Source organism: Sparus aurata, chromosome 7 (assembly GCF_900880675.1).
Source record: "Sparus aurata chromosome 7, fSpaAur1.1, whole genome shotgun sequence".
Lineage (NCBI taxonomy): Eukaryota > Metazoa > Chordata > Actinopteri > Spariformes > Sparidae > Sparus > Sparus aurata.
In genome coordinates this window covers 12,528,582-12,551,062 of record NC_044193.1, presented here as the reverse complement: position 1 = coordinate 12,551,062, position 22,481 = coordinate 12,528,582, and the positions used below count along the sequence as shown (strand labels likewise).

General features: G+C 40.3%; 3 protein-coding genes and 2 non-coding genes across 8 annotated transcripts; all 5 read left to right on the top strand.

The window, feature by feature from the left end:
- The first annotated feature begins 1,559 nt into the window (after positions 1-1,559).
- Positions 1,560-4,965, top strand: prim1 (DNA primase subunit 1). The gene is made up of 13 exons (XM_030421883.1): positions 1,560-1,795; positions 1,962-2,119; positions 2,210-2,316; positions 2,402-2,475; positions 2,556-2,692; positions 2,995-3,053; positions 3,194-3,303; positions 3,455-3,546; positions 3,641-3,773; positions 3,867-3,936; positions 4,027-4,133; positions 4,484-4,582; positions 4,686-4,965. The coding sequence occupies exons 1-13, from the start codon at positions 1,687-1,689 to the stop codon at positions 4,703-4,705; spliced, it is 1,275 nt and encodes a 424-aa protein (XP_030277743.1). The 5' UTR covers positions 1,560-1,686; the 3' UTR covers positions 4,706-4,965.
- Positions 4,966-6,114: 1,149 nt separating this feature from the next.
- On the top strand, positions 6,115-14,132 carry naca (nascent polypeptide associated complex subunit alpha). Of its 3 annotated transcripts, none has more exons than XM_030422475.1 (9): positions 6,115-6,197; positions 6,821-6,895; positions 10,608-12,062; positions 12,585-12,670; positions 12,954-13,031; positions 13,125-13,271; positions 13,440-13,568; positions 13,663-13,785; positions 14,014-14,132. In XM_030422475.1, exons 2-9 carry the CDS (start codon positions 6,826-6,828, stop codon positions 14,026-14,028), a joined length of 2,103 nt encoding a protein of 700 aa, XP_030278335.1. In that variant the 5' UTR covers positions 6,115-6,197; positions 6,821-6,825; the 3' UTR covers positions 14,029-14,132. The 3 variants fall into 3 exon arrangements, with proteins under 3 accessions (XP_030278335.1, XP_030278337.1, XP_030278336.1); XM_030422476.1 differs by lacking the exon at positions 10,608-12,062 and adding an exon at positions 9,136-9,987 and having other exon boundaries at positions 6,120-6,197; XM_030422477.1 differs by lacking the exon at positions 10,608-12,062 and having other exon boundaries at positions 6,119-6,197.
- On the top strand, positions 12,772-12,845 carry LOC115585863 (small nucleolar RNA SNORD59). The gene has a single exon (XR_003984786.1). It is a non-coding gene; the product is annotated as a small nucleolar RNA SNORD59 (small nucleolar RNA).
- LOC115585870 (small nucleolar RNA SNORD59) lies at positions 13,862-13,935 on the top strand. Its single transcript, XR_003984793.1, has one exon. It is a non-coding gene; the product is annotated as a small nucleolar RNA SNORD59 (small nucleolar RNA).
- A 2,172-nt stretch (positions 14,133-16,304) lies between the features above and the next one.
- ptges3b (prostaglandin E synthase 3b (cytosolic)) lies at positions 16,305-21,785 on the top strand. Of its 2 annotated transcripts, none has more exons than XM_030423832.1 (8): positions 16,305-16,666; positions 18,000-18,113; positions 18,246-18,315; positions 18,439-18,537; positions 18,663-18,752; positions 19,927-19,989; positions 20,091-20,118; positions 20,731-21,785. In XM_030423832.1, coding segments are annotated over exons 1-8 (486 nt in total). In that variant the 5' UTR covers positions 16,305-16,664; the 3' UTR covers positions 20,751-21,785. The 2 variants fall into 2 exon arrangements, with proteins under 2 accessions (XP_030279692.1, XP_030279693.1); XM_030423833.1 differs by having other exon boundaries at positions 16,312-16,666; positions 19,927-19,983.
- The last annotated feature ends 696 nt before the right edge of the window (positions 21,786-22,481 follow it).

Genomic DNA, 22,481 nt, shown 5'->3' with positions numbered 1-22,481 from the left:
CCCCTTTTTGTCTTGAGAGCAAAAGTGCCCTTTTCAAATGTCAAAGCAAAGGTTGTCCTTGACTTCACCTGATCTTAAACAGCGTCTGACTGAAGAGGGAATGGCATAAATCTGACCAACCTCACAAGAAGGAAACAAAACCGGACAGTTCTGATTAATGTAAGTATATCTGGACTCTGCATCCCAGGCCATCTCTGCAGATGGCCTGTTTTTCTTTTCTTTCCAGAGAGCATTTGTGCACGTTAGCAACCTCGATCTTGACTTGTACTTATCTATTTTCATGTAGCCCCTAATGTTTCAGAAAAATGTAACTGTGATGATGAAAATCAACATTGAGTTTCCTGAAATGGGGCTCAGTGTGGCAGCCCTGTAAATACTCCCATTAAACTCGACTGCCCTCTAAAGGTGAAGGAAAGAAATTACAGCCTAAACAAAATCTCATTTTAACATGACACAGTGATCTTCTGTGGAGTGAGAGGAGAACACTATGCTGAAACAATAAAATCCAAAGAAAAGATTACAGTCCTGCCAGAAATGAGCAGCGGTAGTTTTGGGAAGAGGATCAGATTCCAAGAACTTTGAATTTAAAAAAAAAAAAAGCTGGAGTCATAGAGGTTTCCCCCAACTTAACAACACATAGGTCTGCAAGAGTTTAAATCATATACGTCACCTTTTTGTGACACGATAATGTACTGCTTGCATTCTATTACTGTAATAAAGTGTATGTTGTAAGTATTACTTAGTTTGACTTTACATACTGTATTCATTTTATTCAATATCAATACATTAATTATTTGTACCTTTATTTATGACATTTGTATTTTAGTTATTACACTGCTCCCATATTTGCTTGAGGACAATATGCAGACACTTTAACAGAGTTTGATATACACTACTGTCTCTTTGCAAGCGGAAGTGGGTGGCTCATCTAACTTGTAGCACAAGTTGGCCAAATAAAGGTACATTTTTATTAGAAAGACATTAAAACTGTCATCCAGATCTTCTGGGGGATATATAAAGATGCATTTATTTTTTTGCAATTAAAAAACAAACTGTATGTACCAACTTCGTGATAATAACAACATTCTAAATGCATAATTGTATGTATTTATCTTTTTAAAACGCCCTGAGATTTTGTTCAAAATCTGATATAAAGAGTAAAATCTCTATGCATTTCTTTCTTTCTTTTCACTACATTATTTGATCTAGTTTTGTGTGGTCATTGTCCTTGCTATATTCAATTCGTTGTTTGATGGAGAAAAAAAACTTGCATCAGATGACTACACGTCCCATGATCCTCTCTTCTCCCGGTGACACTTTCGCCTTCCTTTCCGTTATAGGACGAATATGACAAGGTTAGGTAAAGCTTGGAGGACGTCAACAAATATAGAGCGCAACACTCGTTCAGTAACTCTCTTATTTCTATTTTGCTGTTACTTTTAGATTGTAGCTGAGTGTACAGACAAGTTAATTTGTAAGTATATTTTTACTAATGAACACACTTCCGGGTTTTAGTGACGTAACTGTCTCAACCTGGTGTCATTGGTTCATTGCTCTGCTTAAGTGTTTTCCCGCGCTACCTTTGGTGTAAAACAACACAGCGAGCTGTCAGCCTGTAGCACTAGCAAGCTAGCGTTTAGGTGACAATTTTACACACTTTACCAACTGTTACACTATTGTAAGGTAATGTCGTCCTCAGATTATGACTCGGCCTGTCTGCCGGATTTATTACCGCTGTACTACCGGCGGCTGTTCCCCTTCTCACAGTACTACCGCTGGCTGAACTATGGAGGAGGTGAGTTTCCCGATTAAACAGGCTAGGAAGCTAGCTTAAAGTAATGTTAGCAAGTGAAGCTGGAGTCCTGTCTTGTTCGGTGGTCTGTGTTTCCTTCAATGCCTTGGTGAAAGAGCCAGTATTACTACCGCAGACTTAATGTGTTGTTTTTCCTTCTTCATTTCAGTACAGAAGAATTACTTCCAGAATCGAGAGTTCTCCTTCACACTCAAAGATGACATCTACGTCCGCTACCAGTCGTTCAGCACACAGAGCGAGCTGGAGAAGGAAATGCAGAAGATGAACCCTTACAAGATTGATGTTGGAGCAGTATACAGTCACAGGGTGAGATTGCATGTCTCTAGTTTTGCTTTCCCAGGATTTTCTTCTGTCACTGAAGGCATGTGGCTATAGTGGCATGTTTGTCACCCACAGCCAAGTCAACACAACACAGTGAAGTCAGGAACCTTCCAGGCCCTGGAGAAGGAGCTGGTGTTTGATATAGACATGACAGATTACGATGATGTCAGGAGCTGTTGCAGGTAAATGTGAAGTTTATTCCACATCTGAGTAATCTAGCATGCCCTGACACTCAATTCGCTGAGGTAACACAAACTCTTATTGAAGCGCTGCAGACATTTGCTCCAAGTGCTGGACCCTGATGACCATCGCCATTCGAATCCTGGACCGAGCTCTTCGAGGTTTGTCACTGTTTTAGGGGATCTACTCATGTTATCTTTACTTATTGATAAAAACATTTTTCATTCATGTGATATTCCAGAGGACTTTGGTTTCCAGCACCTGCTGTGGGTTTATTCTGGCAGAAGAGGAGTGCATTGCTGGGTGTGTGACGAAGCTGCCAGGAAGCTCTCTGTAGCAGCACGCTCTGCAGTGGCAGAATACCTCAGCCTTGTTAAGGTAATAGTATTTTAGTCTTTATTTAGAAATGTATATATTAAGTTCCTGTGTACCAGTGTGTCAGTCTCTCACATAATCCAAACTAGTGCCCAACCATTAAATCACCAGTTTTATATCAGAGGTGTTGGTGGCTGATAAGTAAAACAAAATTGCAGAACAAAAAAGTCAAAGATACTCTTAGTGTAATTTTAGAAACTGTGTCTCTGTAACAAAACTTCTCCACCACAGGGTATTGACAGGTTTTGTCAGGCAGTCCTTATCAACATTGTCGATGGGATTTTCTATTCACTGCTGTGTTTCAGGGAGGTGAAGAGATGATGAAGAAAGTTGTGCTCTCAGATCCAATTCATCCTTTTATCCGGTAAGAATCAGATCATTATCTTTGTCAGTTTAAAGCTTTAACTGTTTGTTCTCTTTGTTTTTTAACTTGTGTTGAGGTTGTGGCCTCTGACAGATCTTGCTGCTTCAACTATTTAAGAGTCTGTTCCTGCATCTCAACAGAGAGTCTTTGACGGTGGTGGAGCGATATTTTCCCCGGTATGCTCTACAGGACCAGGACATACTTGGCCGGAAGGAATCAGTAGACAAAGTGCTGGCACTCGTGCCTGAAGATATCCTTCTCACAATATGCTGAACATTCTTATTCTCTGATGTGATTCAGATATCAATAGTATTTTCAATGTTTTGAAACAAAAAAAATATTTTCAAGATGCAGAAAACATCTTCAGAATGAACTTAACTGGACCTTAACTCAGCGCTTACATGTTAGAAAAGAATTACAGCAGGACTTCCAAAACGAGAAGAAACCCGAGAGCCGTTGGAAGTTGATCAGGGAACAAGCGCTTAGGAAACAGGTTTGTGTTGACCATTTTAATTGATTTCTAATCACTACAGTGAGAGGGCATATAATAAACTCTGGCAAAATGACATAATCTTTTTTTCCTCCAGAGCACTGCGAAAAAGGGCCAGCACTTTGAGAAAGAAATCATGCTGCAGTATTGTTACCCTCGGCTTGATGTGAATGTCAGTAAAGGGGTCAACCACTTGCTGAAGAGCCCCTTCAGCGTCCACCCTAAAACAGGTGAGCAGAAGTCTAATATTTAAACTAGACAGTAAAGTGAATTCATGGTTGACAGAGTCTGACAGTGACCTATCTGCTTTAAACTCTGCCCAGGACGCATTTCAGTTCCCATTGACCTCAAGGAATTAGACACGTTTGATCCTTTTGCCGTGCCAACAATCAGGTAAGGTCAAGTAATTCAGTGTCTCATGTTCTGTTGTTTGCAGTGTTTGACAACTGTCAGAGCTGATGTTACAACTATTCTTTTGTTTAGTCTGATCTGTGAGGAGCTGGATCGACCCAGGGAAGGGGACGAGGAAGAGAAGTCAGCGGAAACCAATGAAAATGAGAAGGATACAGCAGAGAGACGAAAGATCAGAGGTGAAATTCTGAAATCAGAATTTTAGGCTTACTTTATCACCAGCAAGAGCATTACCTTTACTTGTCTTCTTTTTTCCTGGATTGAAATGAGGCAAATGTGGTACATCAATCATGACATTGGGAAACTGAATTTATTTTTCTTTAATATGAAAATATGTTTGAACAGAGGGAAGGTACAGAGCAAATGTGAGTGGCCTCACTGAATTTTGGTTCTTAGATGTTTATAATAATTATCAATAAGAGCAGGAGGATTTTTAACATATTGAGTTACTATAACCACCAGTGACAATTGATGAAGTTTAGTTCATTCTTAATTATTTGCTCAGTTTACTGATTACTTTTCTTTCCAGATTACAAAAGAACAAGTCTGGCAAAGTATGTGAAGCACTTGGATCAGTTTCTGGATGGAATGGCTCGTTCATGGAAAGGACACCTCCTCAGAAAAAGTGGTACGTTTTATTCTTAGTAGGTGAAATGAGGGGGAGCACCTTTGATGAAGTTTGCTTTTTATTGTAATAAGTTTTTTTCTTTTCTTTCTTTCTTTCTTTTCAGATCTTCAGAAGGAATTCTAGTGGATCAACAATTGAAATGACAGAGAAGAGACAGTGTCAGTTAATCTGGGTGGTGATGCAATCTGTCCTGTTGTTTTCTTATAAATAATGAGTTCCTCTAAATCTATTTTGTTATACTCTAGTGACTCAGTAATAATACATTAATGAACACAAATAAACCATCTACTTACTGAAGTTGATCTTGTTTGTCTGCTTGTCACCTACATGTTGTTTTTGTACAGTCATTTGAAAATAAATTTGGTATTTCAGCTCTTTCAAAATCTTGTCTGTCAGACTTTTACTTGAACTGGTGTATTGTTTATTGTTGTACATAAATCACTTTTATGTCAGTAATGATTTTGAAAAGGTCAAACTGAAAACCATAGATATGCAGTAGGCAAGTTCATAAGTTCAGTGACAAGAAATTAGTATAGTGTGAAATACTTAATCTAAGAATTTGAATTCTTAATTGAACGTGTTTCTTCAGTAAAAGGACAGAATTATTACATACAAAACACTTTCAGTAGCTAAAGTAAAAGCATTAATTATGATAAAGAAAAACCTATGAGGGGCGCCGCTTAGCTCAGTTGGTAGAGCGGGCGTCCCATATACAGAGGCTATGTCCTCGCTGCAGCGGACCCGGGTTCAACTCCCGGCCTGGGTCCCTTTGCTGCGTGTCTCTCCCCCTCTCTCTCATCCTGTTTCCTGTCAACTCTTCAGCTAACCTATCAATAAAGCCATATAAGGCCAAAAAAATGCTTAAAAGAAAAAGAATAACCTATGAGTGACTTATTGTAATTTGTTGGAGTGTTATTACAGGTGAGTTGAGCACAATAAGGTAATGAGCATAGGCCGTGTATGTAAAATTTAAATAGAATATCTAGTAAGAACAGTTACCAAATGAGTAGTGGAGTGGAATAAATGGTACAATATTTCCCTGTGAACTGTGATTACATTTCATTAAGTACATTTACGCAAGTATTCATGGGTGACTTTCACTTTTACCAAAATAGTATTTTAACACTTTACTTTTACCCTTTTATTCCCTTTGGAGAATAATTTGAGCAGAGGTTCAGTGCTGGACGATTAATAGAATACAATGAAAAAAGAGAAATACAGCCAATTGTCCTTTTAAATGTAGCTTTAAATATAACTCATAGTTATAATGTTAGTGAATAATTTAATAATTTCTTGTTAAAAATCACTGATTGTGCCTTTAAATATCGTGTGTGTGTGTGTGTGTGTGTGTGTGTGTGTGTGTGTGTGTGTGTGTGTGTATATATATATATATATATATATATATATATATATATATGTTTATATACAAATATAGAATTCAAACATCTATATTTATAGTGTAAGTGGATCTTTTTTGTAATCTCATAAAAAAAAAACACTGGTCGTCCCTTTAATTACCCGGAAGTAGATGTCACTGCTGTAAACCGGATATTACCGTGAAACTGAGGTCAGAAGTTCTCTCTTACAGCCATCTTGGATATAACGTCCCAAGTCGGTGAGTGTCTCCGCTGATAATCTAATATCATCCAACCGTTTTTCATATATTTCCGTCTGTTCCAAGGGTTTCATGTGTTAAAATAGAGTATGGCCATCCGTCCTGTTCTGCTATTTATCCTCTTTCGCATTTCACTCCAGAGATATGTGCCTTTTTTAGCGCCGATTACCTGCTCAAAATGGGGGAACATGATGACTAACAGTCTGCTAGCAGCCTGTCAGGGCCGCAGAGAACTGTGTGACAAGTGATATGAAGACGATTTGTGTGACAGTTAGCGGGACACTTTATAATAAGTTTAAATTAGTGTGAGATATGTTTGTAGACTTGAGTTACCTGCCGTTAGCTTCCCCCTGGTGAAGCTGACAGAAGCAGTTAGCCAACCGAAGCTAACGTTAGCTGAATGCCTCTCCAATACAGACTACGGGCTGAGCTAACAAGATAAAGCATGGGCTCCGTCACCTGTTCAACCAGTTATGTCAACTGAAATTTAGCTAACTTTAGTGGCCTGATGAATGCCTCAGAAGTCATCCGAAAGTACAAGCCGATGTTTGTTTTTCACCACTAGAAGTTGATAAGATATACTAGAGCTAATGAACTGTCATGCTTTTATTGTCTTTCTTCAGCAACCATGCCTGGTGAAGCCACAGAAACGGTCCCAGTCACCGAGCAGGAGATGCAGCAGCCTCAAGTGGAGACTGGTTCGTATATATTAGTTTTTCTGAAACGTGCATGTAACACTGCATATTAAACAATGGGGGTCCTGGGACTCAAAAGACAGTGTGAATGTCCAACAAACGGTCTACGGAGGGTAATTTGTTGCACGAATGTATAAGTATGTGGTTCAGGGAGTTGACTCAGCTGGCTGGACACTGAGATGACATAACAGGTGACAGTGTTTTTTTTTTTTTTTTTTGACTGCCATGTGTTGGGACATTTTTAACAGAGAACTGAAGTGGTGGTATGTCTGGTCTTGGTTGGAAAAGAGTCATCCAGGACCCCTGATTTGTATTTACACAAACTCACAATGGTGTGTGGTGACTTACACTGACAACTGGATTAGTGCACAATGCATGATGCTGAGTGTGGTTATCCCTGTGTGCTGGAAATGCCTTGAAAAGCCACCTTGTTTAGAGTAGTAGCCATGTTAGCGGTTGCAACGATTACTGTGTTGCAAATCCATTTTTAGCCCATACTCAAAATCGGTCATGAACATGGTTATTTCTTTTTAAGCTACTGGTTTCAACAAAAGTCTTTGTCTCTGTTTTTAAGGGGACAAAATGTATTAAACACTTGCAGTAATTTTAAAAATTTACTTATTGTGGACAGTATATGAAATTTGGTGCCATTTTCACAACAAATTTGGTACTAGTATGTAAGTAAACAATGGATCGTCTAGTGTCCATCATAGTTGAAGACTTGATGTGTGAGTTAGTGTTATGTTAAGGAGTCTATACAGTTGTGAATCATGAATTCAGCAGAATGCTTGCAAGCATACCGTGTTTTTAAAAATGAAAAAAATGGATCCTCTGGGAAAAAGAAAAATCTGGAAGTGGGTGGAGGTGCTTTTTAATGGGTGGGGTAGGGATTGATGCCAAATGATTAGTTTCAGTGAGCACTAGAGCTAACAAGCTAATTCAGTGATGTACTGAAATGTAAGTGTATTATTAGAAGCTGTCATCAAACTGCAGTACATTTATTTTCCAGGTTCATGGTGTGTGTTTTATGCACCATAGAGTACTAAGGCAACCAATAGATATAGCTTTTAAATTATTTTGCTTAATTTTCACTGCTGTTATATGTAAAAAAACAAAAAAAAATGTACAGGCAGTTCAACAGTACAAGGATGAAGACCATTTAAGCCCTGTTATATCAGTTGGGTCCCTGTACCCAAGGGAATGTAACCAGATTTGCTTACTCCTACATGCATCGGCTGTGTAGGAAAAAGCGATTCTGTGTTTATAAGACATTATGCGGTTTTATGCTCTTCAGCACTTGCTGACTGTGGTCAGGTGCTAACTTACAATCTATAAACCTCGAAAATGTAGCCATTAGTTTTGATACTGAATCTCACTGTTCAACATTTAATTTGACTTGACATTTTTTTGTTTTGTAACTCTTAGAAAGATTTTCAAACTATGTTGACTTACTGGTAGTTACAGTTGAACGACGGTTAAACAATCTTGAGCAATTTAATTGTAGTTTTGATTTTCAGTACAAATAGAAATTACTTGTGCATGTGAGAATGCTCGTTAAGGCAGCACTTAAGGGTTAAAATATGTAGTTGCCAATAATTGAGTGTGTTTAGCCTTGGATGACATTGTTACAATAATTATGCTAGAAAGGGTGATCTGTGCAAGGGCATCTCATTTTACTAGATGTGCTTCAACCTCAGATGAGTCATACTGGACACGACACTATAAGTAGTAGAATACAATCATTATAGGGATATGTTTGTGTCAACATTATTGCACAGCCCTCTGCCAATGCTCACAAAAGTACACTGAGTAAAATGCCCTTGAAATGTAGTGCAAAAATACAGTTGGGTGGTTGATTTTATTTTTCTAATGTAAACATACGCTTTAAAGTTATTTTGAGTTGGGGAATACATTTGCAGCTTATTTTCATGCATTGTCTGTTGTTGGAAGAATAGAGCTACCTGCACTAATCTAACACTTAACCACTGCATGGAGTTTGGGACACGGGAATCTTTTTCTTTTAGTGCACTCAACACCTCCCCTTCTTTTTATGTTGGCAAAGCAAGGGCTATGGATGAACTTCACAAACTCATCGTTTCTGTTCACGTGTGGAGCACAATTTACTATTCACTTCACAGTATATTCTGAAGCTCTTCAACTTTTTTGTCGAAGTGAATTGCTTCCCAAACAACTACTGTGATTTGCCTTCCCCCTGCTACTCCTTTTGATTTCCCCTCTATCAGCTGCAGAAGTATTGAACTCCTCTGCTCCTCCTGAGATGACTGTTCCTGCAGTGAGCAAGGCGATCCCTTCTGAGAATCCTCCAGAAAGCTCTGCTCCTGCTCAAGACACTAACTCTCCAGAAGAAATTAACATTCAGACTACAATTGATCAGCCAAATGGTGTAGATGCAACTCAAGAAATGGCCAAGCAAACAGAGGAGATTGGGTCGGTGGAAACAGCTGTCTTACAGCAAGAGGTGACTGCTGACCCAGCAGGGGATACTGCTGATCTGCCAGTTCCTGAAGAGGCTGTACCTTCTGTTGAAACTCCCACTGCATCCAGAGAGGGGCCAAAGGCTGGAGAAGAAGCAGCTTCAACAACAGAGGCAAAAAGTGAGGAGGCAGTTGCGACAGCTGCTGAAACTCCCGTTGTATCCTCAGAAGGGCCACAAGCTGGCGAAGAAGCAACTCCAACCACAGAGGCACAAAGTGAAGAGCCAGTTGTCGCCCCTGAAGAATCACCCAACCAAGAGGTTGAGCCCATTTCTGTTGAGTCCAAGGCCACTGGAGATGAGCTTGAAGCGGTTGCTGAAAAAATTGATGATCCAAATCCATCTCCTCCCGAAGACGTCATTGTGAACAGCGAAGATGGGAAGTCAACCGATTCTCCAAAGCCTGCAATAGAAGAGTCGACAAATCTTTGCCTGGACACAGTTCAAGATGATGTGTTGCCCAATAGTACGATTGTTGATGTGGCTTCTCCGAATGAAATTCCTGAGAAAGAAGAACCGGTTCCGCTTATCTCAAAGGCCATTCAATCAAAGGGGACCTCCAAATCTGAAGCCCCACTTCTTTCCACACACCACCTGTCAGGTTGGTTTGTACTCTGTAAAAATTATTTATGGTGGTGATGTAAAAGTGGCAATGTGAGTGGTACTAGTTCAAATGAACAGTGTTCCTTACAACAAACGGTACAGTTCCTGTGGTATTTTGAATTGCGAGAGTCTTCCAAATGGTAAAAGGTCATTCTGCAACTTCTGGTTGCACTGTAACAGGATAGTTGTGGTAAAAGGGTATCTTTCTGTCTTTCTATTCGACTTCTACAACACATCAGTAATTATCTATTTTGACAGGTGTTGGTCAGGTATACCTCAAAGCATCAGTTCAGTGATCCAACAGCCGGTTGCACTTCTATTGGTAGCGCAGCCCTTGCAACAGCAAGCGTGATATTTCTTCTTGAGGTGTGATATGCATTGGAAATATGATCCTGTCCTAAGTGCATCTTGACTAAAAATATAATTTTGTTTTCTGTGTGGAAGTGATATGTACTATGCATTTTGAGTGGCAACTTGCATCACACTCTACAGGTAGGCTGGTGTGTCCTTTCCTAACCCTAAGCAAGCAGTTTGCGTCATGGTCTTTGGTTATTTAACCTGCATGCACAAGACTTCCCTGTTTAAGTCCCAAAATTTAAAGAATGTTTTTCCATTCAGCTACACCTCCTGCCCCACCTTCCTCTCAGCAACCTCAGGCAGTTTCTGGCCCTGCAAAGCCTAAAGGCAAAGATGCCAAGAGTGCACAGGGTTCCACTGCCCCAAAGGCTGTTCCTGGCAGAAGAAAACGCTCCTCAATGTCTGCCTCTTCTGCTTCTCCTACCTCACCCAAATCTGCATCCTCTACTCCCCGATCACCCATGACATCTCCCCTAGCTTCCACACCTGACAGCTCTTCTGCTAATCAGGCTAACCGCTTCGCCCCAAAAGTTGTCAAGGCTGGCAAGCAAGGAAAGGTTAAAAAAGGAGAGGCATTTGCTCCTGCTCCCGCCCCTGCTGAGTGCAAGCAGTCAGCAGAAATTGAAAAACCAGTCGAGACTGAACCTAAGAAAGCTGTTGTTGAAGCCAAACCTGCCCCCATTGAGCAAAGCAAACCTTCCCCTTTGGCTGCTACAAAGCCTGTTGCACCCCCACCTGCTTTTAAAGTTACCTCAAAGCCAGCTGTGGCACCACCAGTCTCATTTGCAGATACTCTTGCTTGTAGCCCTCCCAAATCAGTTGAGGTTAAGCCTGCTTCACCAAAAGTTGTTGCCATTATTGCTGATGATGATCTTCCCCCACTGATCCCACCTGTGAAGCCAGTTACAATGCCAGTATTTGTACCCCCTGTTGAAAAGACGGCATCCAAACCCACAGCTGTTGAGGCTGTTAAGCCAGTAGTAGAGGCTAAACCTTCTCCTGAACAAGTTGCAAAGGCTAAACCGGCGCCCGTTGAGGCCCCCAAGCCGGCGCCCGTTGAGGCCCCCAAGCCGGCGCCCGTTGAGGCCCCCAAGCCGGCGCCCGTTGAGGCCCCCAAGCCGGCGCCCGTTGAGGCCCCCAAGCCGGTTGCGGAGGCTAAGCCCGCTCCCGCTGAGGCCCCCAAGCCCGCTCCCGCTGAGGCCCCCAAGCCCGCGCCCGCTGAGGCCCCCAAGCCCGCGCCCGTTGAGGCCCCCAAGCCCGCGCCCGTTGAGGCCCCCAAGCCCGCGCCCGTTGAGGCCCCCAAGCCCGCGCCCGTTGAGGCCCCCAAGCCCGCTCCCGCCGAGGCCCCCAAGCCAGTCGAGGAGGCTAAGCCCGCTCCCGCCGAGGCCCCCAAGCCAGTCGAGGAGGCTAAGCCCGCTCCCGCCGAGGCCCCCAAGCCAGTCGAGGAGGCTAAACCCGCTCCCATTGAGGCCCCCAAGCCAGCTGCAGATCTTGATAAGGTGGCACCTGTTGAGGTTGCCAAGCCTTCCAAACCTGCAGCTGAGCCATTGGTTGAGCCCACTGTCCCTGCCCGTAAACTCACATTTGCTGAGGCAGTTGCGAAACCTTCCCCAGTTATACCTGATGTTGAAGTTATCAGTACAGCTCCCTCTCAACCTGCCCCCACACCTGCTAAAACACCAGCCAAAGTGGAGCCTGTGATCAAGAACGACAAGGGTATTTCCTCCTTTCTCTTTTTGTCTTCATCTGTTTTTCCAGCTATCATGGCATTCTGGGAACTACTTGGATGCTTAGATATGTCGTTGAAAAGCCAAAGTTGTTAAGTACTTTAGCTTTCCTTTTAGACTTTACGCTGTTCAAGATGCTACGTAGTTGCTGTCTTTGATGCGCCTACTGGTTCTGTTGCATAGTCAGCTATATTATGCAGTCTCATTTGTTCGATCATGACTTCTAATGTTCAGGGTTTTTTGTATTTCTTTAAGTTAATGAAGGTGTGATCTGTCAGTCCTGTAAATGTATCGGATAAGGTTTCATTTTCAGTGTTTTCCAGCAACATGTTGGTTTTTTTTATTTTTTTATTTTGTACTTGACATGTTTGTTTGAGGTGGATGTAATGCATCTCGGTTATTTTAAATCACTATTAATCTACCTGTTTTTATTCCCCAGGATTGATGCAGCAAATTTTTATAATCCAATAAGTGGCATGTCATGACTATTTCCTGTTGGTGGTTTTTGTAGGATCCGGCACTGAGTCGGACAGCGATGACTCAGTCCCTGAGCTGGAGGAACAGGACTCTGCACAGACACAGACACAGCAAGCTCAGGTGAGAGTTCAGCCTTGTCTTGCATCTTGTTCCCTGTTGAGTTGAACTGGAACGGATAACATCCACTGCTTATGTAAACCAGCAGATGTTGTGCCTTTTACTCTTCTGTGATGATTAACACAGTGACTTTCGTTCTTCTGAATCTACTGAAGCCAGCCTTTCTGTCCTGAGAAGAGACGAGCATTACATTTTTGTATCGGTTCATATTTAAACTGAGCCCCAATGCTTTGGTTTATAATAATGCATTGCCATGAAATGCGGATGCATACTTTGTCTCTTACAGCTTGCAGCAGCTGCTGAAATAGATGAGGAACCCGTCAGCAAAGCCAAACAGAGCCGCAGTGAAAAGAAGGCACGAAAGGTAATGATCTTTGTTTCTTTGTAACTGGCACTTATGCCATCTTTTGTAATGGTCAGATTTGGCCACTTTCTAACTGACTTGTACTTCTTGCAGGCAATGTCAAAGCTTGGTCTCAGGCAGGTAACGGGGGTCACCAGGGTCACCATTCGTAAATCAAAGAACATCCTCTTTGTCATCACCAAACCAGACGTCTACAAGAGCCCTGCATCAGACACATACATCGTCTTCGGTGAAGCTAAGGTATTCAGCAAGCAATGATGCAAGCCACCTTAATCTTTTTTTCCTGTTTTATTCAATCCTAGCTTTTTTTTTTTTTTAATAAGGCAGCAGAATGCTTACTCAAATATTCAGATAATGATGCCATGTAGATTTTGCATTGAATTTCATTTTACACTGCTTGTTCCCTAGATCGAAGATCTTTCCCAGCAAGCCCAGCTGGCAGCCGCAGAAAAATTCAAGGTACAGGGAGAAGCTGTATCAAACATCCAGGAAAACACACAGACGCCAACAGTACAGGAGGAGAGCGAAGAAGAAGAGGTAAGCTGTGGTTTTGTTCAAGTAAAGATGGATACGAGGACTATACACACTAGTTGCATTATATTTAACAAATCCTCTTTTTTTATATTTCTAGGTTGATGAGACTGGAGTTGAGGTTAAGGACATCGAACTCGTCATGTCACAAGCCAACGTGTCGCGGGCGAAGGCTGTACGCGCTCTGAAAAACAACAACAACGACATTGTCAATGCCATTATGGTAAGATTTCTAAAGGTTTAACAAAATGTTTAGAGTTTTTTTTTTTTTTTTTCAGCAAGCATAAATTGTAGAGACCTCTTCAGTGATGAATAATACAGTGACTTTCGTTCTTCTGAGTTTCATGAAGCCAGCATTTCTGTCCTGAGAAGAGAGATAATTATAATTTGAGGAGGTGGAGGGAAATATCTCAACAGAAATGTTTAAAAACTTTTTTTGTTCTCTTTGCAGGAGTTGACGATGTAATGGGAACCCTGGTAACAAAGGGTTGAAGAAAGGTTGCTGATTTAAGCTCGTTTATACAATTTATACCCAAGATGGAAATAAAGTTGTGGCTTGATAAAATGAAATTTGATGCATTTGTACTTCATTGGGAAGTAGGGTGGGATTTTTTGTTGCGGTTTGGTTGCAGGAATCCTGCAAGATAGGGATAAGATGGGATATCTTAAACGGGGCTTTAAACCCCAAACATGAAATTACTAGAAATGTATACATTTAAAAAAAAATTATTCATTAACCTGTAGGGTCTAGATTATTGTTGAGGTATGCAAGAACAAAACGTTTCGTTACACACCTTTCATTTTTGGGGGGAGGGTCTGTACTCAAATGGTATGTTTGGACTTTGTACAAGCAATTATTTGAAACCATGTAAAAATTCATATGCATTAGACAAACAATAATATTCCAAGGAGCAGCAACAACACTGTTTTAATATAAAAACCTAATCTAAAAATGTACTAAACTAATCTGTCGAGATTCAGGTAAATCTCACATCGAAGGTAGTTTTCTAATGGATGAGCATGGATAGCCACTTTAATCTTTAGCTGTATTGTAAGCCGACAGCAGCTTGAAATAATACTCGGAACTCCTTTTTTGTATAAAAATTATCTTAAGTTGAGTCCCCCTGTGAGACAGACTGAAACTAATGTCCACCCTCACTGCAGCAGGGCATGATATACCCTGACATTTGGTTCATAAGTTTGAGTTTGATGTCCAAGATCAGCCACTTACCCTTCAGACATTTTTACCTCTGTGCGTAGTAGTACTTGTGTGAGTGGGTTAATAATTCTTGTAATTACTGGTATGTGAAGTTTAATCATATCATCAAACTTAAAGAATGGCACCATTCAACTATAATCCAAACAGAAAGGTAAGGTGAGAAGACGTGCTGATGTACAGGGACCTGGGACTGCTTTTTAAACACTTACACAAAGTCTGTCCTCTGTGTAAATGGTGCAGGTAACATGCCTGGATGGGCTGTCACTGTCATTGGCAGCTGAGGAAGAAAAGCAACTTAATTTTAATACATTAACTCAAATAAGGCAAAAATGATTGTGGCATCCCTCGTGTTTTTAGACAGATGAGTCATGAAGCCAAAGCAACAACGTCGGGAAGAGAAAATTTCAGTCAACTAACAACAATGTGACCACATCTGATGGTAGAAATGTAGGGCATTAACAGCATCAGCTGGCAAAACTGAAATCCCTGCTCCACTTAAGGATGTGTTTACATTGTTACTTTACTTGGATCTTCTACTTCCATCATGCAGAATGATAGTCTATGGAGTGGTGTGTATTTACTGTATAAAGATGAATTTCTGATATTACAACTAGTCTTAAAGTCAATCAGGGTGCAATGTGAAATTTTCATTAGACATTCACTAAGAATGAACCTCATTAGTGAGGTAGGAGATGTAAAGTTTTTTTATTTCTAAAAAAGTCTTTTAATAACCACTTTAAGGTAACAAAGAATGAGTATGTTAAAAGTTAACTAAACATGTATTTGTTTTTAAGGGTTGATTCCATTAAAAGTGCGTTTTAGCATGTTTTAAAAAGTAATATTAAGTCTTTTGTGGCTCAAGATGAAGCTGCATGTAACCTGATAAATTTCTACCAGGCGATGTCTCTCAGTGGCTAAATTGCATTGTGGGTAATATTGGCACCAGGTTTTGAAAAGTAAGAAAAATGCATTGAATAAAATAATCTGATATCTTTGGTTTGGCTGTATTGATTTTGTGTATGTGCCTTTAAACTCCCTATAATGAGTTTTAGGGGTGTAATGCTCGACCAGTGGACTGCTTTTCAAAACATGGTGCCTACATTACCCACAATGCAACTTTGTATCAGATCACGTGCAGCCTCTGGAGCCACAAAGGGCTTTATATTACTTTTTTCACATGTAATAGTACTACCAAGACCTGTAAACACACATTGGTATGTAACATTGGTGGAATGATCATTTAATTAGTGCTACGCAGGGCAGTTTTCACAATTGTATTACATTTTATAAACCAGGTGATCGAGTAAATTATTTGTAGACTAACGTGGAGAGATGAATGAAACTGCTCATTACTTAATAGTACCATAGATTAGTGACTAAAAAAATTACAGGACAGCCTTTATGTTTTCATTATTATTATTAGAGAACGGACGCTACTCCATTTCCGTGTGACGTTACGTATGTGTTTTTTTTTTTGTTTTTTTTTTACTTCAGACCCCACCAACCAGAAATCTTTCCAGTGTCATCAATAAACTGTGCGGATGAGGCGATTTAAGGTGATCATACTGGGTGGTAAAGAAGACCATAGCAAATCACATCGGATTTAATCCACAGCCGATTATCCGCTCCCTCCTCCACATCACCCGCAGCTGTAGCTGAAAGCTCTAGAAACGTCTAGCGCCGCTTTTACGCTCCCAACTGCGTCAGTACCGTCATTCTTCATCCTGGGATACGCAAGCGTATCCGGAGTAGAGTCCACAGGGTAGAGGCGTCTGCACTGCTTGTTTGTGGGAAGCATACCTTCTTTTTGCAGGCATTACTGTAACGTTACTTATTACCGGGCTGTTTTATCTGCGGAAAAAGAAGCTCACTTCCGTCGAGACATGTAAGTTATTTAAAGTTCACACGAGGTTGCAGCGGAGGGAAAGTAAAAACGATAGTAGAACCTGTTTAGCTAGCTAACAGTGGCCGTGTGACAACATGCTTTTTCAAAGGCGGGAGGGTTGGCCTTGCCTCTGTGAACTGTATGCTAACAGCTACTCGCTTGCCAGATCTAGCCTTATATTCAGGGAAAACAATCTAGTATACAGTTAAAGTTATCATAGCAGGCCCTATGTGCTAGCATTAGCTGAAAACACGGCTACTTTAGTCTGTGGTGTGGCCACGGCGCACCGCATGGCTTTACTAACGTAGTGGCTAACGTCAGCGTTGTTAGCATGGCTAGCACTTCATTGAACGACTTCGCCCAGAAAGCTATCACTATTAGCATGAGGTCTGAGTCACAAGTCATGATTGCGGCATCATTAAGAAAAATCTTGGACCTGTATGTTTTTGATACAAAGCTTCACAAGATCGCAAAGTTTAAAACATTTAACTAGTCGAACGTGTATTTAACGCTAGCATAACGGCACATGCACTGCCTTGGTTGGTCCGCGATCATTTGTTAAGAGGATTTGGCTGCTGAGGCCATGAGCACAATGCAAAGAAAATTAGTGTTTGCAACCAAGCATACAGATTAAAGAAATTGTTACCACCCTTGTAGTTTGCATGTAAAAGAAAATGTTTTAAATAAATCTTACAAATAAGCAGAGGTCAGTGAGTCGTTATTGATCAGTTGTAACCAAAGTTAATAACACTTATTGGTGTAGGTAAAGGCAAGTTTGTAATGATGGGAGAACATTCATACATACAGTCATAGTCATTTTGGGGGAACCAAAAATGGTGACAAAATACAAATTCAGATGTCACCAGATAAACAAGTGAATCATTAAAATATCCCTAACTAAATTTGATTCATGTATATCATGAAACCTGATCTGAACCTCTCCACAACCTCTCGTTAATTTGACCTTTCATATGCACAGATGTTTCACTTCTGAGGCCTCTTGATACAGGAGCACACTGTGTAACTGGATGCTGTGTGGTCACCTGATACAAGGGCTTTTTGATGGCAGGCTGTTGTGTCTGAAGACTTACCCACCTGTCATGAGTGCTGGTTACCTGTGTCATGTATTTTTTATGCAAGTCTCTGATGATCTTTACCGTTAGCCTATAAAACAAATATCAAACATGAATGTGTTCAGAGTCATTTCATTTTGTCAGATCCTGACATCTTGTTTAAAGCTCTGTCGAAAAGAAGCTTTACTTTGAATGGGCATGTGCTACTTACTTACATCTATTTACATGTGCTGATGTTTTGTTGTCCTCTGTCTTCACAGGCATCCTGCAACTGCCAAGTGGTACGACAGGAGGGACTCCGTTTTTATAGAGTTCTATGTAGCCGACAGCAAAGATGTTAAAGTCACTTTCGATAAAGCAAAGTTTGGTTTCAGGTACGTTTCCCTCAGATCTCAAGTTGTATTTAAGTGTATTATTATTGGTTCCCCTTTTTTTGTCTATTTCTGGTGAGTAACCTGTATTTGTTCACATTAATCAGTGAACTGTTGTTCTTTTTCCCCCCACAGTTGTCTTGGAGGAACAGACAGTGTCAAACATGAGAATGAAATAGACCTTTTTGAAGCTGTTGATGAAAATGTAAGTTACATTGACTGTCTGAATTGTTGCATTGCCTAATATTGCTTGAACATTTCTCCTGTATCACAGATTGCACTGTAATTGACCAAATATTTCCTTATTTTTTTTCCCACCTCATCACAGGAATGCAAACATAAACGCACAGATCGCTCAGTGTTGTGCTATTTACGAAAAGCACAGCCAGGAAAGGCGTGGCCAAGGCTAACGAAAGAGAAGGCTAAGGTGAGTTTAGTACAAACAAACACTCACTTATTGCATAGAACCGCATATTTAACCTTTTTAATTCTAGAATACAATACTGTTAATTGATGCACAACATTATAATTTCTCAAATGATGTTTTCACAGCTGAGTTGGCTCAGTGTTGACTTCAACAACTGGAAAGACTGGGAGGACGACTCAGAAGAGGAGATGGGCAACTTTGATCAACTCTCAGATGTAAGAGCTATGAGTATGCTGTATCAGATAACACTGAATTAGTGTTGTTTCTACAACATGAATTTCACTCCAAGACTATCATTTCAACTTGTGAAAAGGAGATAGAGTTTACACATAGAAAAGGTTGCTGTGGCTGAATTAGGTTAAGTATAGGACTTTAACTTATAAGAGCAGGGACTGTATCTTGAGTTAGGTTTAGCAAAACTTGGTTTGGGTTAAAGTAGAAAGTTTCATAATGTTAAAAATATTTTTGAGAGGATGACGTCTCCCATGTGCTTTTTTCCCCCGGTCTTTACCTGAGCCATGAAGCTATGACTTTACAAAAAAGTCAATGGTCGGTTGCCATGATGATCCTGGAGCAGCATTTATTATGATGCTCAAGGAAAAACACCAACATGGTGATATCAGATCATGATGATTAGTTGGGGTGAAATAGTTCATGATTATTTGTAATGCCTTCACTCAAAGTAAAAAAACTAAACAAAAACAACATCTCAGTGTTGTAGCAGTAATTAACCTTAATGGGGCCTAGAATTTGATGGAATTGGGCTTGGAAAGACCTTTGTATAATATGTTTAAGAAGGTGTAGGAACCCTGAATAATTCATACTGTATAATCTGATGATGGTCCCAGTTAAATGTGTGTGAGTATTGTTGAATATAACATCTCAATGTTGCACACTTTGTATATGACCAGGGTGGTTCAGGGGTTGGGAAACTGACCACAAATGGCACCGCACAAGTGCATCTAAGAACCTTCATTTCATGTCATTCCCCACTGCTCTCACCCTGATTTTTTTTTTTCTTTCTTCTGTCCACTGTCGCCATCTAATGGAGGTATTAAATGCCTGAAAATAATCATTTAAAAAAATAAGAGAGGAGAATGTGGCAGTCGAGTTAAATTGGTGTCATGAAGATACCATGTGTTCTGCGAGGCAAAAAGTGAAATAAGTACATTCCTAAAATCTATAAGTATTTAGTGCTTAACCATACACTTTTGGGAAGAGGAAACATGAGCCACCATAGTCAACTTCTCATCTCTCGTATCTGTGCAATATTAACAGATCATATCCACTATTGTCCTACTATTAGTGCTCAGGTTTATGTGTTGTGTTTAAGTTAAGTGGCAGCACTGTAACAAGAGTAAATGATTTTGCTATGGTTTGATATTACAGATGATGAACAACATCGGAGGTGACGAAGACCTACCTGATCTAGACGGTGCAGATGATGTAAGGGTAATTTGTTTGTTACAGTTAAAAGCATTAAGCATATATTTATTAACAAAAACTCTTTATCCAGCAGAGGCTGTCATCTAATCATGTTTTGTCTTTTTTAGGATGATTCTGCAGATAGCGATGATGAGAGTAAGTATTTATTAAAAAATTTAACACATTTAAATTCTGTCATCGTTCGTGCACCAACACCAACATTTCTGGATTTTGTACAGACAGATATTCTTAACTCATCATAATAAGGACAATACATCAGAAAATGTGATTCATTCCCTATATTGGGGAAATGTATATTATCAGCTTTTTATCAGTATCATCGTCAGAATTTATACCCAGCGAGAAGAACTGATGATACGAAGCCAAATTGCTTTTGTTGACTTAACAAGATCAGCACTTACAAACGCTGATCAGTAGGTAGCTGTTTACCCCTTGACGATGGGTTTTACCATCCTTCAGTAAACACAGGAGAAGGTGGAAATTGAATATGAAATCATCCATCTTTCTTACCTTCAGGTGTGAATAAATAACAGGTTAGGAACATATTTTTGAAACACAAAGATGTGAAATTATCAGGTATCTTATTGGTCTCAGTTGGAGGAAGCACCTAGTTGTCCTTTATCTGTATTGGCTTAAAAAACAGTCCATATCCCTGAACAACAACACATTTTGACTGAACAATTGCTACTACTTTATGATGTTACGTCTGTTGTGATGTGAGGTTTAATGTTCTTTTTTCCTTTTCAGAAATGCCAGATTTGGAATAGAAGTTTGTAAGACTCTGGGAAGAAAATGGAAGAACAGAGGGCAAGAGGAATCATAACAAATGTATATCTTGACATTGAAGGCAGTGACAGAAAACTGTACATATGAGTCAGCCATATTTAAATCCATAGCCTCAGCTCCAAACTCTTGACCGATCAGTCCACTGAAGGTTGATATGCATGGTATTGTACAGAGCAGCTATCTCCACTTCCATTTGCTGTACTGCACCTTTTGGGTATCTTGTTTTACTGTTAAATATTACAAGTAAGCACACATTATTTCTTGAAAAAGCTGTATAGTGTTCCTCAAATGAGCAATACATGTTAACGAGATTTACAATTTGTTTTCAAATGAACTGTGGTTTAAAATGATTTGGCCCACCCATTCCCAATGTTGTGGTTTTGAGTAAGTTGACCAGTGTAGTTTATTTTATGACAGAAGAAAACACTAGCTATGTACATCAGAAGAATTGGATGCATTTACTGATTGGATTCCTCTAAAGCCTTCCATGTGCCGTGAATTAGATATCCAGGAAGCCAGTCTTTGTTTCTGTGGCTTAACCTTCCAGCTTACATGTCTCCCCTAACTTCTTGTTTAATGTTTGTAAAATTGGAATATTCTGAAATAATTGCAGAAGTATTTGCATCTTCCCAGTTATCACCTAGTTTGGTAATCTGACTGAATTCCACATCTTTAGTATCTTAACAGTTCTTCTCTCCATACCCACCTAACATGCAACACTCATGTTAGACTGCAGAAGCAAGCCGAATTGTTTTGCAGCTGTTGACGAGGCTTGAAGCTCGGCTGGGCCTCAGCATTATGTGGTTTTGTTGCTATCCTCCAGGTTCTTTCAGTTTGTTTCATCTAGAATGATCCTCCCTTGTTGGTGAGGGAGTGTCGGAACGTAAGGCGACGTGTAACGACCAAATTATATTTGCACTGTCAATAAAATGTACGGGGAGACAAATGATGTTGAATTACAGTGGAAATTCTTTTTTTATTGTCTACATCTTTCTAATAAACTGTTCAAGAATCATTTTAAATGCCTTTTTCTTAACAGTTGACTTGTGTTTTATTCATTTTTCCTCTTAAAGGGGCAATATGTAAAAATTGGCGACATGGCAAATTCAGAGTTATGTTAATTGCTATTTTTTGCTGAATGTAGCTGCACTTAGTTCAGTAAGCCATGTAGCGAGCAACCCGGATGGTAAGCTTGAGGCTATGGACTTTAATGGGTGGGGCTAGCATGCTTACTTTTTCTATCGCAGAATACATAGATGCCATCAGTGTTGTGCCTGAACGATCGTTCATGAACTCGTTCATATTTTGGGCGAACGTGAACTGAACGTACTGTATTCTGCCTTATGAACGTTATCGTGAACGCGTTCATTCTGGAGTTTGTGAACGGCACGTTCTCACAGTTTAACTTCTTTCAAGACAGTGCCAGATTTCCATCGAGCCTTCCAGGCGAAAACCGGCTAAAACACACCGTGAACAGGCTTTGATATGTACCGGAAAAACACCCTATACTTTCGATCAAAACAAAGCTTAACTATTTCAGACAGAAACGGCTGCAGCATACCAAACATGCAGTGAGGCATTACCAAACGAACACAGATTAATTTGTCCTGAACGGACAGAACAACGGCAACACCAGCCACCACAGAGTCGCACCACGCTTGCGTCATCAATGTGCTAAGCATGGAGGCAAAAACAAATGAAGGCTTCACATC

Bases quoted from the DNA above. Each gene is read 5' to 3' on its own strand.
- ptges3b (XM_030423832.1), top strand. The intron at 18,316-18,438 runs GTAAGTTACATT...ACCTCATCACAG, and splicing joins TTGAAGCTGTTGATGAAAAT to GAATGCAAACATAAACGCAC. The intron at 20,119-20,730 runs GTAAGTATTTAT...TTTCCTTTTCAG, and splicing joins TGCAGATAGCGATGATGAGA to AAATGCCAGATTTGGAATAG.
- naca (XM_030422475.1), top strand. From the start codon at position 6,826: ATGCCTGGTGAAGCCACAGAAACGGTCCCAGTCACCGAGCAGGAGATG. The intron at 12,063-12,584 runs GTATTTCCTCCT...TGGTTTTTGTAG, and splicing joins TGTGATCAAGAACGACAAGG to GATCCGGCACTGAGTCGGAC. The intron at 12,671-12,953 runs GTGAGAGTTCAG...TGTCTCTTACAG, and splicing joins CACAGACACAGCAAGCTCAG to CTTGCAGCAGCTGCTGAAAT.
- prim1 (XM_030421883.1), top strand. From the start codon at position 1,687: ATGTCGTCCTCAGATTATGACTCGGCCTGTCTGCCGGATTTATTACCG. The intron at 2,120-2,209 runs GTGAGATTGCAT...TGTCACCCACAG, and splicing joins GAGCAGTATACAGTCACAGG to CCAAGTCAACACAACACAGT. The intron at 2,317-2,401 runs GTAAATGTGAAG...CTCTTATTGAAG, and splicing joins GATGTCAGGAGCTGTTGCAG to CGCTGCAGACATTTGCTCCA.